This window comes from Sinohyriopsis cumingii, chromosome 7 (genome assembly GCF_028554795.1).
Source record: "Sinohyriopsis cumingii isolate HCF-2022 chromosome 7, ASM2855479v2, whole genome shotgun sequence".
Taxonomy (NCBI): Eukaryota; Metazoa; Mollusca; class Bivalvia; order Unionida; family Unionidae; genus Sinohyriopsis; species Sinohyriopsis cumingii.
Window position 1 is genome coordinate 107168882 of NC_142967.1, and position 17845 is coordinate 107186726.

The window sequence follows — 17845 nt, forward strand, 5'->3', positions numbered from 1 at the left end:
GCATTTTCAGCCTGTATTAAATTCTTACAGCAAAGTTAGTCTCAAACAAATACTGGTTAATGTCTCAAATGAATACTGGTTAATGTCTCAAATGAATACTGATTAATGTCTCAAATAAAAACTCATTAAAATTATATTACCTCCTTTTTAATCCTGAACTTCTTTGTCTTTGTTTCTGTCAAAGAGTATACAACCAGAACCTGAGAAAATGAAATGCATACTGTTTCAGTTCAAATGCCTATAGTGATATACACAGTGGTCCCCTTCATGAATGGCATGGTGACCAGCAGCAACCCACATTTTATGTCCAAAATTCATTGGCACTGATGAGTCTATGTTAATAAGTAACCATTCAAATAAGGCAACCCCTGTAATGTGACCAGCAGCCAGCATATTAGTGCAAAAATGAAAAGTCTACCCCTCAAAAGCAGCCACGTTTTATTAACGTGTCCAGAATCAGTATTTAATTCATAAAGTATGGGAAGTAATCCAATTATTTTCCCCAATGACTGTTTTTTGTTACTGAAAGAAGTGTTGGCTAAAGTACATGTAGCACTAAGGTTAGTACTATATCATTAATGCTGATGTTTACCGAAAATGGGATCAGCAATGTTTTGGTAGAGTTTTGGACTTCATACAGAGGTTGATGACAATCAGACATAATGGGAGCAATTAGTGAGTTATCATTATTCAACTGGAATACCTCTGTAGTTACCTTTGATCTATAAATGAAGTATACACCTCATTGATTAAATGTGAGGTTAACATTTCTTAAATTATGTAGAGTACATGTTGCTGTGTATTTTTAAATGACAGAAAAATAAGTAGTCAAAGAGAACATACTGAAAGAATGACCTCCATTAACTAGTGTGGTTTGAAATTGCCATCATAAATAACTTTCATTAGCTTTATGTTGTGAAATTTTAGAACTGGTATTGTTTCAAAGCAAACATAAATGCTATTTATTGAATATATGTGTATTATGTTATTTCCTTTCTTTTTTTTAAAAAAATGCACAGTATATTGGCTGTGCAATAATGATCATTCACTTTCAATATGGCTTATAAAACTGCTTTTAAGGAAATATACTCTGCTGCTCCCCACAGTGTTCTAATGAGGGAGTAACACATATCCTGTATTCTGTACAAAATAAGTGGTAATAAGCAAGATGCTATCCCCTAAATAAAATTACAAACAAAAATTTAGTTTAATGTAGAATATTTCTAAGATTCTAAAATAGTTTAATGTTGAATATTTCTAAGGTTATTGACTTGAGCTTCCAATATTGCATATTAAATCAATACAATTACAACAAAGCTCTGAAGAAATGTTGAATTAAATTTTGCAACCAAAGCTGTACACTAATTAGTATAACAAAAAATAACAAACAGAATAAACAAAATTCTGCAGAATGTCATGTCTTGCCTTCTTTAAGATAGATCCGTCCAAATACATTAGAGAAAAAAGGTAATCACTGTGACTTTTATCTGAGATGGTTATTTCTAATATATATATATATATATATATATATATATATATATATATATATATATATATATATATATATGTGTGTGTGTGTGTGTCAGGGACCATGGAACTGACCTAGTGGAATTTAGCTGCTGTAGTATGAAAAGTAGGACACTCAGACCTGCTTTTACTCATGGAAAAAAGCACAATTCAAGATCAATACATCAATCTAGTTTTTTCATGATTTTGTACATACAACAGTATCAGAGAAACTGAAATAAATACAAAAGTGTAATATAAAGTAGGTTGCCATCACCTAGTTTTTGCCAGTGTTAAGTAGTACCTTCCCAGATGGATACATCCATCAAGTTCCATGACTGTACATGCAACAGTGAAGATAAACTAAGCTAAATGCCATATGTAGCATTTTCACAGGCGAATGAAAAGTAGGTCACAATGCCCTACTTTTGCCCATAGTGAGTATCTTGATAATGAAACACTCAAGTTGTTACACAAACTGAGCTAAATGCAGCACTTTCACACTGATGCCTACAACAACAACAATGTTGTCATAGAAGTGATACCCATGTCTTGCCTATACTTTGCAGGGGAGACAAAAGATGAAAATTACCTGCCCCTCCCCTTGTGTATTAGGTCTAACAAGGTACACACCATCTTCAGCTATGGATGCAATTATTCTGTAAATAAAGGAACACTAATTAAGTATAATCTAGACACTGAAGAATCTTGATATTTTTGGATATAATAGGTTCCACCCTACTCTACTGCAGACACTGAAGAAACTGGATATTTTTGGATATAATCGTTCCACCTCACTCTACTGCAGATACTGAAGAAACTGGATATTTTTGGATTCCACTCTACACTGAAGAATCTGGATATTTTTACAATACATGTGTGCATTTACTAGAAGGTGCTGTATTACTGGTATACTGATTTACCATGGTATTGTTTTTCCTGTGGTACATACCACTGTCCTTTTTCACTGTACTGGTACTTTGGCAGATTCTGTCAGTATAGAATGTATCAAAATTCTAGAGTAATCTTGATACAAATGACATTAACAGTATGTTTTCATTTTCCATGACAAAATAATTCCATTTATTTTTTACGAAATAGCTGTATTTGTCACAAATTAATTTTGAATATTACAAATATAATCATATTTATGATGCTTTAGTCACATGTTTGATACATGTTATGAGTGCCAGCATGGTGGACAAATGGGATAGCTATTCAGGCTAACTTCAACTTTTTGGACAAATGTTGGATTTAAAACTTAAAAAAGAGAAATGTCATTTTTATAGTTATTTACTTGCATATTTTAATGTGTTAAGTACATGTATTCTGTTTTAATTTTATTTAATTTTGCTGAGTGTGTCTTATGCTTACTGGACTTCTCTGACAAATATCTTGCCTGGAGAATGGCATCCCTCTCAAAGTTCCTCTGCTGTCTGTCTTTCTGTGTGTGTGTGTGTGCATGTCTCTCTCTCTTCTCCCTCTCTCTCTCTCTATTACTGGACCTCTCTGACAAATATCTTGCCTGGATGATGGTATCCCTCTCAAAGTTCCTCTGCTGTCTCTCTCTCTCTCTCTCTCTCTCTCTCTCTCTCTCTCTCTCTCTCTCTCTCTCTCTCTCTCTCTCCATGTACTTACTGTGATGCCTCATCCCCAGTTCCATCATTAAAGTAAATGGCACTCCAGTAGTCAGTAGACGAAAGACTTTCTTCCTGAAGACAGAAAATATGCTATGATTTATCTATCAGTATTTCCTTTTCTCCTTAGTTTTATATAGAAGGTATATTTGTCAGTTGTTATATGTTCTGACTTCATTTAGTTTTATATAGAAGGTATATTTGTCAGTTGTTATATGTTCCGACTTCATTTATCTAATTATTATTTTAATACAGTCATGTGACAAGTTCCATTTAGTGACTTTTGCATCTGACTGAGACAATAACAGATAGAACATGAACAGCACAAATTGGACATAATACACCCGCCTCATAAACTTTTCCAACTTGATGACCTTGACCCTGAGTAACACTAACAGGACATAATACACCCATCTCATGACCTTTTTCAATCTGATGACATTGACTCTGAATATCACAAACTGGATATAATACACCTGCCTCATTACCTTTTCCAACCTGATGACCTTGACCCTGAGTATCACAAACAGGACATAATACACCCATCTCATGACCTTTTTCAATCTGATCACATTGATTCGGAATATCACAAACATGACATATAACACTCAGCTCATTACCTTTTCCAACATGGTGACCTTGACCCTGAGTACCACACACAGGACATAATACACCCATCTCATTACCTTTTCCAACATGGTGACCTTGACCCTGAGTACCACACACAGGACATAATACACCCATCTCATTAACTTTTCTAACATGATGACCTTGATGCTGAGTACCACAAACAGGACATAATACACCCATCATGATCTTTGTCCAGACTGATGACCCTGACCCTGAGTACCACACACAGGATATAACCTTTTCCAACATGATGACCTTGACCCTGAGTATCACAAACACATACCACATACCGAGTACCACATAATACATCCATCTCATGACCTTTTCCAACCTATAATTTAATGATCGTGTAGTTCTGAGCTGCAAAGTAACCACTTATTTTACTAAAGTGGACTACATTAAGTTTATTTGGGTTTTTTTGGTGGGGGGGTAAATGAAACTTTGTTAAAATCATTACTCAGAGATCCCCGGAAATACAATATGCTGAACACGTTTCTGATCTATACTCAGCTAGTTATAACTTGATAACATACAGCCTTTCTGTTATAAACCTAAATGACAGATCATTTATCTTTCTGTTATAAACCTAAATGACAGATCATTTACCTTTGTTATAAACCTAAATGACAGATCATTTACCTTTATAATACAAACCTAAATGACAGATCATTTACCTTTTCTTCATTTGCAGTTGGTATTTCAACAGTTTCTGCTGGTTGAACAATTAAATTTGGCTCAATTTCCTTATTCTTGCCTATGAAAGATAAACAACTTAAGTAATATGTCATTTCAACAGCATATGAAAGAGAAATATCTTCAGTAAGATGACATTTCCACAGCATATGAAAGATAGATAAATAACTTAAGTAATATGTCATTTCAAGAGCATATGAAAGATAAACATCTTCAGTAAGATGACATTTCCACAGCATATAAAAGATATATATTTATCTTCAGTAACATGTCATTTCCACAGCATATGAAAGATAAATAACTTAAGATGTCATTTCCACAGCACATGAAAGATAAATAACTTAAGATGTCATTTCCACAGCACATGAAAGATAAATAACTTAAGATGTCATTTCCATAGCATATGAAAGATAAATAACTTAAGATGTCATTTTTCCACAGCATATGAAAGAAAAATAACTTAAGATGTCATTTCCACAGCATATGAAAGATAAATAACTTAAGATGACATTTCCACACCATATGAAAGATAAATATATTCAGTAAGATATTTCCACAGCATAAGAAGATTAATAACTTAAGATGACATATCCACAACATATGAAAGATAAATAACAAGATGACATTTCCACAGCATATGAAAGATAAATAACATAAGATGACATTTCCACACCATATAAAAGATAAATAACTTAAGATGATATTTGGACAGTGTATTGATCAGTTAAAATTGAAAAAAATTCTTTCTTTTTTAGTACCTGAATTTCATCAGTTTTCTTTTTTGTGTAATCCTCTTTTATTAGCTATTCTTACATAACTAGACTGCTTCCAGCTTGTTTGAAATCATGCCCTTTCATGACTTCAGCCATGCTCAAACACAGGAATTTCACATGCTGTTTGAGTACCAGATTGTTTATGTGTAATGTTTAGAGTCCACATATCTGTTTGAGTAGAGTTTTTTGTATATTTAGAGTCCACATATCTGTTTGAGTAGAGTTTTTTCTGTGTTTAGAGTCCACATATCTGTTAGTAAATGCACCTGGTAATTGATCATGACAAAATAAAAATAATATATTTTATGCTGTTTGCAAACATTTGCTGGAACACTAAAACAACTATGAGCCCTTGGGTTTTAATTTTGGATTCTTGTGCCTTAGTAAAAATCTGCACATGATAATCCTTTTATTATCCCAATATAAACCATTTATTACTGAGATCATAAGAATCTCCACATGAACATCTGTTGTCACATGTATGTCTACATGAACATCTGTTCTTACATGTATCTTTACATAAACATCTGTTCTTGCATGTATGACAACATGAATATCTGTTTTGCAAACAGATCCTATGCATATAAATAAAATAGTTTTGTAAACAAACAAACTGAGGTGCAACTGATACAGGGATATAGTGTAGGTTTCAAAAACACCTCTCATAAAAATAAAAAAAACAATTATATTCTTTACTAGATTTATTTTCCAAAAGTATTTTATTTACTTTGTCAGAATATTCTGTGACTTTAATACATTTCAGTTCAAATGTGTGGATTTGAACCTAAAGAAAATAAGTTCTACTTTATATTCTTAACAGAGATGAATTAAAATTTTCCAATCTATATTATAAAACTCTATCTCTATATTATTTCAATTCATATTAACATGCATACTTATATATATATATATATATATATATATATATATATATATATATATATATATATATATACAGAGAGAGAAAATATTATGTTACTAACACAAAAAACTGAATGTTTTTGTGTATGCATTATGGAGAACCAATGAAATTGATGGTTCATTTTATCATGTCCCTTTGCTAATTAAAATTAATCACATCACAATTCAAAGAGGAATGCGAAAATACACACGACTGACAAAAATAGTTATAAAATCTGGTACAATATGTATTCATGTTCAAGTCTGATGCATAGATGCAGATCTGCAGTGCATAATGTACCAGCTGTGCTGGATCAATCTAATTTGTTAGGAGTAATCAGTAGAAGAAAAAAAAACATAGACCCTCATCTGCTAGTACATTTTCTGGTGGCAGATCAAGGTTATTGCTGTTTAATTTGGACTCAACTTGTGCATTAGTATATACCATAATTTACATGAAGAATAATTTGTCAAGATAAAATATACATAATGTGTAATCAAGTACTCTGGTCCTTCCTTACCTCTTTTCCTCCCAGGCAATGGAGGCTTGTCTTCAGTTACCTCCCCTTGACCATTGGTATCTGAGACATTTGTTACCTTATGGACAGATTTGTACTGAAGTGAGGGTGGTGGCTCCAAATCTGGGGGTCTAGGTAAAGGTACAGGGGCCCTGGTATCTATGTTTGTGTAATTATTGCTGTCAGGAAGGGGCATAGGTGGTCGATCTACAATCCTAGCATTATACTGTGCAACTGAATCATTGTCCAAGTTATCATCATCCGACTCTGAAATAAATTATGACTTCAAATGATTAATATATAACTGTGCAGGAAGAAGCAAAGCTGCCATCAAGGACTGCACCAAGGATTTTCATACATCAAAGTCATGTAAGTAGACTAAAGTCCATACTAAACGGACTGGTCTGGTCTTGTGACCTTATTACAACTATCTTATCACTACAATCTCTTCATCCCGACAAACATTTTACGCTAAGTATGTCCACACACATCCATCCTTATGAGCTGCTGAATTACATCCCCCATAGTGCCATCATCTACAATGGCTTGGAAACAAGGTCTATTGTGGAACCTAAAATTTAGCTACTCATGCATAACATGGTCAAAAAGAAAGACCTCAGCGTAAGCAAGGGTATGAGTTACCAAGGGACCTCTGAAAAATTAGGAAAGGAATGGGCATCAACGGTGAGATGGGGGGGGGTCGATAGATAACTTATTCTAATGAGTTGTTACTTTTTGAATAAATTACATTTTTTCCTGAGGTAACCAATCTCCAAACAACTCTTAAAATAATTCCTCCAAAATGTTTCAATACACACCACATGTGTACCATAATGTATATTACATCACTACTTTTTGTATGTAAATGTAGACACATTCTATAGCTATTTTTGATTCAGAACAAAACTGGATTTTATTTTTTAAAATATCACCAAAAACAATGGATATTTATTTTGAGAAACAATGTCAAAATTCAGTTGTTTTTTTATCTCCTATCAGTGAAATACTGATGTTGTAATTCCTTTGGAAGTAATTTCAAAATTTCTCTTCATTCATTTAACAAATATATGTGACCAGAAAGTTGCCTAACATAACCAGAAGGGTAAATAAACATAACAAACATTAAAAATCCAGTATTTCCTGGCACAAAATCAGTCATGGGTACCATGAGACCAAAAGGTCCACTAGTCCAGCTGGCACTAAGAAAAGCATGGCTGCTATGAACAGTGGATAGGACACAAGCTCTAGGACTTAGCTGAAAATATCTTGAAATTTTAATTTGTTAGATGTGCTCAAAATAATGACAGTACTGTATCTGTAGATATCAAAGAGGTATTCCATGGGAGTAATTCTTAATGTAGTTTTGCTGTTTTACAGGATTACAGTGGATCATCCATAGTTTGTATTAGTATACCACTGAATTTACTTCACTAAGCCATTCATGCCTAGGGAAAGGGGACATCTCAAGGAGTTACAGTTCAGGCAATAAAGCAGGTTAGGAAAGTAAACTGATGTACACAATTTTTTTTCAAGGCATTGTTGGATCAAACCTAATTTTACCATTACATTGTTCAGACTCACTACACCTGTCACAATAGCTAACAATACAAACAATATGGCAATGGATGACTGTCACAATAGCTAACAATACAAACAATATGGAAATGGATGACTGTCACAATAGCTAACAATACAAACAATATGGCAATGAATGATTTCATTATGGAGAATTTACTTAAATATTTTCTGTGGCTCTACAGAAACCACAAAAGGGTCAATTATAGGATGTTTGAAGGAAAAGGATCAGAAAATTTGACTCCTGGAGGATCAACTTTATAAATCTGAACAAAGTATTAGAACTTATAGGATCTTTACACCAAAGAAAGGGAGCGAAAGTTGGTAAGTCAAGGGTGAAGAAGAGAAAGGAAAGAAAAAAGAGAACTGGGAAAATACAGACGAATTTGTGTTAAAACTCGCTTTTATCTGGATGAGGATCACACCATCAGTGATACAGATGCCATGATCATTGCAACAGAAAAATAGGGTGATTGTGGTTACATCTGTGAACTTTCACCATTATTATGAAATGATGAAATCCAGGTTTACACTGAAAGCCCTAAAACATAATTAAAACATTTATATGAATAAAGACCTCACAAGTTCAAGGGCAAAAATAGCTAAAATGGAAAGAGAATAGAAAAATGGAAAGATAAGACATGAATGTGGGAAACGGCTATTTTAGTTAAGATGAAAGATGATTCAGTTTTCCACACAACCACAATGACATTGATGAATGAATTAGGGAACTGGGGATGAAGGTCCTAATTAGTCATGATGATACCTCCAAGCAATTCTAATTCTGAGTTCTCAGTGTTATTTTAGTGTTTGTTTTTGATAGCTTACATGCATACTTCTGACTGTTTTAAATGCATACTTAGGCAGTTTACATGCATACTTGTGACAATTTTTAAACATACTTGTGACAGTTTATATGCATACTTCTGACAGCATATATGCATATTTATGCAAGTTTACATGCATAACTGTGACAGTTTATATGTATACATGTGACAGTTTACTTTCATACTTATAACAGTTTATGTGCATACTTGTGAGTTTTACATACATACTTAAGAGTTAACAAGTATACTTGTGACAGTTTACATGCATACATGTGATAGTTTATCAAGCATACATGTGACAGTTTACATGCATACATGTGACAGGTTACATGCACACATGTGACAGTTTAACATGCATATTTGTGACAGTTTACATGCATACTTGTGACAGTCTACATGCATACTTGTGACAGTTTACATGCATACTTGTGACAGTTTATATGCATATTTGTGACAGTTTACATGCATACTTGTGACAATTTTCATGCATACAAGGAAGAGTTTACATGCATAATTATGACTTTACATGCATACTTGTGACAGTTTACAAGTATACTTGTGACAGGACGAGTTTACATGCATATTTGTGACAGTTTACATGCATATTCGCAACAGTTTACATGTATACATGTGACAGTTTACATGCATACTTGTGACACTTTACATGCATATTTGTGAGTTTACATGCATCTTTGTGACAGTTTACATGCATATTTGTGACAGCTTACATGCATACATGTGACACTTTACATGCATACTTGGACCAGTTTACATGCATATTTGTGACAGTTTACATGCATATTTGTGACTGTTTACATGCATCCTTGTGAAAGTTTACATGCATACTTGTGACTGTTTGCATGCACTGTTGTGACAGTTTACATGCATACTTGTGAGAGTTTACATGCATAGTTATCAGAAACCAGCAACTAGCTGAGTCTCTCTCCCCCCCCCCCCATGGCATACATGTATGGACAGATTAAACAGCAGTTACCATTGATTAATACAGCCTAAGCAATTGTCATTTCAGTGGTGTTTTACATGTAATGGACTGCTTTGATTTGGTATGAACACTGCTGATAGATTTTTACACTGACATATCCTCTATGTATAATATTTGCTTAATAGTAATGGATGTAACACAGCTGATTAGTAATCCATAGAAACTTTAAAATCTTGCTAAAATATTATAATGTGTATCAAACATTGATCCTTCTGTGAAGTAATTAAAGGTGGAATATATATATATATATACATACACACACACATATATATATACACACATATATATATATACATACATACACACACACACCAGACAGAATGGAAAGTGCTATCCCTGGATTCTAGAGAAGAATGCTTGATGATAGTAGGCAGAATTAATATTTAACACAAATAATACTATATTACAGGTTAGAGAATTTTTAATTCATACTCTACGGAGGTTCAAACCCAGGTCTGCAGGTGAACAGCACCCATTGTCTTGCCTGCACACATGAGCTCATATTCCCTCATATAATGCTACCTAATTGGTGCTATATGCACTCATGCATAGCAGACACACTTCGCATGACAACCTAGTAATTAATTTGCATCTATCTACACCATCATTCCAGATTCCTATGAAAGAAATCAAGGTATATAGAACTCGGTAGAGTACAAATTAAAAATTCTCTAACCTGTATGATAGTATGATTTATATTGAATATTAATTTTGCCTGCTATTATCAAGCTTTCTTCTATGGAATCCAGGGATAGCACTTTTTGTTCTGTCTGGTGTATATTAATAATTCTCTATAATAAATTCTATATACCTTGATTTCTTTCATCGGAATCTGGAATGACTGTCTAGATAGATGAGAATTAACTACTAGGTCATCATGCGAGTGTGTCTGCTGCGCACAAGTGCATATAACACCAATTAAGTAGCATCATTTTTAGGTGATGTGTGCTTAGTCATGAGGGAATATGGGCTCGTGTGTGCTGGAAAGGCGAGGGGTGCCGTTCACCCACAGACCTTGGTTCGAATCTCTGTGGAGTGCAAATTAAATATTCTCTAACCTGTATGATAGTATTATTTGTATTATATACATATATATGTATATAAAATCTGGTGTTGCATAGTTACCTTCATCATCTCTTTTAACACTGCAGTTTTTACTGTAGTTTTTGGGCAGTTTACACTTTCCTACATCTTCATAGATGTTCACCTCTATATCTTCATAGAACTTCTCATGATTTAGCTCTGCATCTGCTTTCTCTGGCTTAGTCACATTTCGTCTAAATAAATAAATAAAGAAACTACTGATGTAACAATAGATGTATTACAACTTACAGCTGTAATTATGGCTGTCACAAACTACAGCTGTAATGATGGAAGTATCACAAAGGGCTCCATTTACATGGCAGTGCCTTAAACAGGGGCAACAAAAGGTGTACCACATAATGCACTGGTAGAGAAGGGTCTATGTTGTTTGTAGTATTTATTAGTCCCAACAAACGGAGTAGACTCAAGTCTCTTCAGTACAAATGTGTATAATAAATCTGGTTGAAATTGACAGTCCTTTTTATAAAGTTATGCCACAGAAACAAACAGAAGGAGGATGAGCGATCATGGTGCTACAATTAATCCAAATGATATTGTGTTAAACTGTAAAACCAAATCCAGTAAAAGTCTTTATAATATCAAAATCCAAAACTTCTTGGTAAATTTATACAGCAAAGTCAGAAAAGTAAGCAATCAAGGGCCTAGATGATCTTAACTCATGTTGTTGAATGCTGTAAATCAAGGTCTAACTGATGTAAGCATGCATGCTAAATCTCAGCCAGGTTCAAATCCAACAATCTTAGTGATGTTATTTTGTAGAAACCAAAGTTAGAAGGATGGGAAATCAGAAGCCACAGCTCCTATAAATTTCAAGGAATGCTGCAAATTTAAAACAATCAAGCCTCATCCAAGCTAGCTTTGTTGAAATCCAAGAATCATTAGCAGCATTATGCTGAGGAAAATAAGATCTGAGTAGAATGGTGAATCAGGGGCTATAACTATTGTACACGATGTCATGGAATGCTAAAAATAGAAGCAATTCAAGGTATTATCAGTATTATGCTGCAGGCCCAATAAAATAAGACTTGGAAAAGTTATACTGTCAAAAGCATAGTCAACATGTCGGGCAATCAGGGGCTGCAACTCCTGTAAATAATATTGTATAACCCTGAAGACGCAGCTCAAATAAGACCTTGTAAATAATACTGTATAACCCTGAAGACAGCTCAAATAAGACCTTGTAAATAATATTGTATAACCCTGAAGACAACTCAAATTTGTTGGCATCCGTTAGTCTCGAGAGACGATGGAACTGTGCCCATGAGAGATGTCCCAGTTGGTGGTTGTGCAGCGTCTGCTGTGGCTAAGTAGTCCAATGCAGGAGTGGCAGTCCCTGATGCACTTGCTGCACTTGAAGGTTGTGTCAGGTGTTGTTTGAAGCTGCTTCTTCTTCCTCTACGATCGTCTTTCATCAGCTAGCAAGCGTTGCTTGTCCTCTCTGGCTTTCAGACCAGTGATCAGAGCATGTCGCCAGCTTGATCTGTCTAGAGCGAGCTCTTCCCAGGTGTTGACATCAATATCAAGGGCTTTCATGTTGTGCTTACAGACATCCTTGAAGCGGAGATGTGGCCATCCGATCGACCTTTTGCCAGAGGTGAGTTCCAAATAAAGAATGTCTTTGGGGATCTGTCCATCATCCATCCAACATACATGGCCCAGCCATCTGATGCAGCATTGGCGGAGGAGTGTGATCATGCTGGGAATCTTGGCACGCTCGAGCACCTCGCTGTTTGTTACTTGATCGCTCCAGGTGATCCAGAGTATGCGTCAGAGGCATTGCATGTGAAAGGCGCTCAGTCTTTTCTCTTGTGAGGCGTACAGAGTCCAGGTTTCACTGGCATACATGAGAATACTTAGCACGCATGCACGGTACACGGTGATCTTAGTGTTCATGGTCAGCATGCTGTTGTTCCACACTCTCTGCGACAACCTGGAGAGAGTTGTTGATGCCTTTCCGATTCGCTTGTTGAGCTCAGCATCAAGCGAGAGGTTCTTGGTGATGGTAGAGCCGAGATACATGAACTGACTCAATACCTCTAGTTCGTAGTTGTTGATGATGATGCTTGGGGGGTCCGCGTCCTGAACCATCACGTTTGTTTTCTTTAGGCTTATGGTTAACCCAAACTCATCACATGCTTTAGCAAAGTGGGCCATCAGGCGCTGAAGCTCAGCTTCTGTGTGGGTGGCAAGAGCAGCATCGTCTGTGAAGAGCATGTCCCTGATGGTTACTTCACGCACTTTGCTCTTTGCTTTCAATCGTGCCAAGTTGAACAGTCTGCCGTCTGATCATGTGTGCAGGTAAATCCCTTCTGTGGACGTCCCAAAGGCGTGCTTGAGCAGGACTACGAAGAAGATGCCGAAGAGCATAGGGGCAAGGACACAGCCCTGTTTAACTCCACTGCGGATGTCAAAGAGGTCGGATATTGAGCCATCATACTGCACTGTGCCTTTCATGTCATCGTGGAAGGACTGGATCATGCTTAGCAGCTTTGGAGGGCAACCAATTTTCGCCAGGATTGTGAAGAGTCCGTCTCTGCTGACCAGATTGAATGCCTTGGTGAGGTCTATAAAGGCCAGGAAGAGGGGTCTGTGTTGTTCTCTGCATTTTTCCTGCAGTTTCCCGACAGAGAAGATCATGTCGATTGTGGACCTCTCTGCACGGAACCCGCACTGCGACTCTGGGTAAACTCTGTCAGCAAGCATCTGCAGTCTGTTCAGGATGACACGTGCAAAAATTTTACCCACAATGCTGAGAAGTGATATGCCCCTGTAGTTGTTGCAGTCACTTCTGTCGCCCTTGTTCTTGTACAGGGTTATGATGTTAGGATCTCTCATGTCCTGAGGCACTGCCCCCTCGTCCCAGCACTGGCAGAGGAGGTCGTGCAGGTGTGTGAGAAGCACGCTACATCCACACTTGATGATTTCTGCTGTGATGCCATCCTTCCCTGGGGCTTTACCTAGGAACAGTTTCTCTAAGGCCTTCTTTAGTTTGTCTACAGTAGGTTTCTCATCCAGTTCGGCCATTGGAGGGAGGTTTTCAATGGCGTTGAGGGCATCATTGTTCACGTGGTTCTCTTTGGAGTACAGTTCGGAGTAGTATTCCACCCAACGCTCCATCTGCTTGCCCTTGTTGTGGATGGTATCGCCTGTGGTAGACTTCAGTGGTGCTGTCAGTTTCTTCGTGGGACCCATTGCTTTCTTTATGCCATCATACATGCCTCTGATGTTTCCAAAATCTGCTGCTGACTGGATACTCTGACAGAGCTGAAGCCAGTATTCATTGGCACACTGCCGTGCTAATCTCTGCACTTTGCTTCTGGTAGACCTGTATGCCTGTAGTGTCTTCTGACAGGGGGATCGCTTGTATTGCAGGTGAGCACTGTGACGCTCTTCTATGGCTGGCATGAGTGTGGCAGAGTTAGCCTCAAACCAGTCATTGTTGTTTGATTGCTTCTTACCAAAGACCCATGTGGCTGTGCTGTATACAGTCTCTCTGATGTAATCCCATCTTTCTTTGGCACTGCCGTTGGGGGGCTTCTGAATCAAACGTCTTGGAAAGAGCATATGTGAATTCCTCAGCCTTGTCTGGATACGATGTCTTGCTCACATCAATGCATGGTTGACCCTCTTGCCTAGAGCGGTGGATCTTCTTTGGCTGAAGCTTCATTTTGCAGCACACCAGCGAATGGTCGTTGTCGCAGTCAGCACTGTGGAAGGTACGGGTAAGAAGCACACCCTTCATGGTTGACCGTCTTGTAATGATCAAGTCCAGCTGGTGCCAGTGTTTAGACCGGGGATGCCTCCAAGACACTTTGTGCTGTGGCTTTGTCTGAAAGAATGAATTGGTGATGCTGAGTTCGTGGTACGAGCACATCTCTAGAAGGCGCTGCCCATTCTCATTCATCTTCCCAACGCCAAACTTGCCAAGACAGGAGGGCCAAGAGTCATGATCGGCACCCACCCTAGCACTGAAGTCGCCCAGCAAAATCAAGTTCTCTTCCTTGGGAATTTTGTCGATGAGGGAGTTCAACTCATCATAAAACTCATCCTTGGTATCTGTGGCGGATCTTAGTGTGGGAGCGTATATACTGATCAGGTTGACAGGCCCGTTTGTGGTGTGGAGGCAGAGGGATAGCAGTCTTTCATTTCCTTGTTGGCAGGGTTCTATCATTCCAAGCAGAGTGTTCCTGACAGCGAATCCAACACCAAACTCTCTGGCTTCATCTGCGCTCTTTCCTTGCCAGAAGAATGTGTAGTTCTTTTCTCTGAGGGACCCAGAATCTGGTAGTCTTGTTTCCTGTAGTGAGGCGATATCGACCTGGAGCCTTGCAAGTTCGTCGTTGATGACTGAAGTCTTACGAACATCACTGATTGTCTGGAGATCATTTGAAAACCCAGTCAGCATGGTCCGGACATTCCAGGTACCTAGCTTGAGGATTGAAGTCTTCTTTTTTATTTTTATTTTGTAATTTCTTGGTGCAGTAGTTGCAGTCCGCTTGTCAGGTACTCGCGTACCTTAAGCCTTACGCACCCAGCAAGGCAGGCGAACTGTGGCGGGACAGCACCTTATTGGCTGGGGGCTGCCCAGTTTGAGGTGGGTGGTAGCTGTCCAGTGAAACATGTTGGTCTCTCCCACCGTCAGAAGCAACCCCTGGCGTCTGGCTCTACGCCAATCGAGCGGTGACTTATAACCGGTAAACTGCTGCTTCCCGTGTTGTGTCGACGCTATGGAGCAAAGCTGGAGTGTCCTCTCCAGGGCACAAGCCTGGGCAGGGTGATATGGAGAATCAACTGTTGCCCATGCAGCTGATCCCCCCTCTCCACGCAGCTGATGGATCCAAGGGAAAGGACAAGCCGATATGTCATGGCACCAGCTGCGTCGCAGGAGTTGCCGAGATGGCACTGAAATCAATGCCAAGTTGCCTTAGGGACTCCGACTCCGGACTTTCTGTTGGGGTTTACTCCCTTAGCCTTTCCCCTAAGAGGGTATAGTCGCAAGGCAGCGAAGGTTAGAAATCAGAGTTTACCTTCTCCTAGATGGGTGACCACCCAAGGTTAACGAGCCCCATCTGCCCGAAGCATCTGGTTTTGAGGCGCCAGAAGCTCGCCTGCCATCCCTTCTCCAGTCAGTTTAAACAGGTTCCGCCACTCGTGAAGGCCTGGAGCTGGATTTGGTTGTCAGAGGCTCTATCAGACGCAAGCCATTGGGAGATTTCCAAGGGAAGTGGGTGCTTATCTCCCACAACCGCCCCCGGCGATGACAACTCTTGAAACCCAACTCAAATAAAACCTTGTAAATAATATTGTATAACCCTGAAGACAGCTCAAATAAGACCTTGTAAATAATATTGTATAACCCTGAAGACAGCTCAAATAAGGCCTTGTAAATAATATTGTATAACCCTGAAGACACAGCTCAAATAAAACCTTGTAAATAATATTGTATAACCCTGAAGACGCAGCTCAAATAAGACCTTGTAAATAATACTGTATAACCCTGAAGACACAGCTAAAAAAAGACCTTGTAAATAATATTGTATAACCCTGAAGATGCAGCTCAAATAAGACCTTGCCAATGTAAAGCATCGGGCTACGTAAGGTTGGAATCCAGCAATCCTTGCTAATGTTAAGCTGCCAAATTTAAAGTTAGGAGAATGGGAAGTCAGGGGCAATAACTCCTCAAAATGATGACACAGATGACTGATAAGGCAACTATTGCCAGTAAAGTTAACTTGTGGAAAGCAAATTGTTGACAGACAGTCAGACAGTTGAACATACGGACAACTGCATGACCAGATACAATGATGGACTAAATGACGGACAGATGACATGATTATTGTACGTCGCCACTAACTTCATTCAGTAGGGATATAATCAATAAATATAGCAACTGAAACTGAATTTAGCATATGTTTTTATTTCCAGCCAGAAGGACTTGTATACTGAGAAATATACAATAAAATAAGTCACACGGGTCATGTAGGCATTCAACACCGACTATTTCAGTAATGGGTGTCATTTTTTAGAATTTCATTCTACATACCTTTAAGCAGCAAGTATTCACTTCATTTGGATTCGTATACATCCATATTCCTTTAGAAAGTCCTTAATTAGATGCCACAATAGGCTCATAAGGCAAAATCAATGTTAAACTGCATAGACATTTTTGGACGAAATGAACCTAAAGGTGTGATTCAGTACAATCTTGATTGAATGTCGTGTGCTGTATGTCAGAATGAAAACTACACATATTGAAAAATAAATTTGCATTACTCTTGATTGTGACTATTCCAGTCAATGTGTTCTTACTTTGACCCAAGTTTAGTACATGACCACCAATAGATAATTTTCATCTGGAAGTTTCTTGGTGATAATTAAAGTGCAGAGTATTCAATAATCAGGATTGAATAGACTTTGGTTAAAGAAAACCAGCATTAAATTTTAAAAGAACAATTTATATTTAACTTAAAATGAGTAAATGCACATACATGACCCATGTGACTTGTACTATAGTCCTGCTCAATCTTCACTTGTCTTTCCTAAAAATGCAGACAGATGACTGCTGAAACTTGACTTGCCATTTGATACTGAAATCATGAAAACTACTAGTCCCAGAGGAAATTTATTAGCTTTGGCAAATGGACTACCACTGATTTCAAGTCTTGTGAAATGCCGGACA

At 37.6% G+C, this 17845-nt stretch overlaps 1 protein-coding gene across 3 annotated transcripts in view; it reads right to left on the minus strand.

Annotated features, from left to right (window-relative positions):
- The window catches only part of LOC149795901 (uncharacterized), a 75302-nt gene that overhangs the window by 16223 nt on the left and 41234 nt on the right, over window positions 1-17845 (minus strand). For all 3 annotated transcript variants that reach the window (XR_016422444.1, XR_016422443.1, XM_089965820.1), the window contains exons 7-12: window positions 11188-11339; window positions 6661-6924; window positions 4448-4527; window positions 3145-3218; window positions 2099-2165; window positions 141-200 (exon numbers count right to left, since the gene is read on the minus strand). Coding sequence is in view for 1 of the 3 variants with exons in the window: in XM_089965820.1 (XP_089821946.1) it covers window positions 141-200; window positions 2099-2165; window positions 3145-3218; window positions 4448-4527; window positions 6661-6924; window positions 11188-11339 (697 nt within the window). In the remaining 2 variants the exon portion in view is untranslated. The remainder of the gene's footprint in view (window positions 1-140; window positions 201-2098; window positions 2166-3144; window positions 3219-4447; window positions 4528-6660; window positions 6925-11187; window positions 11340-17845) is intronic.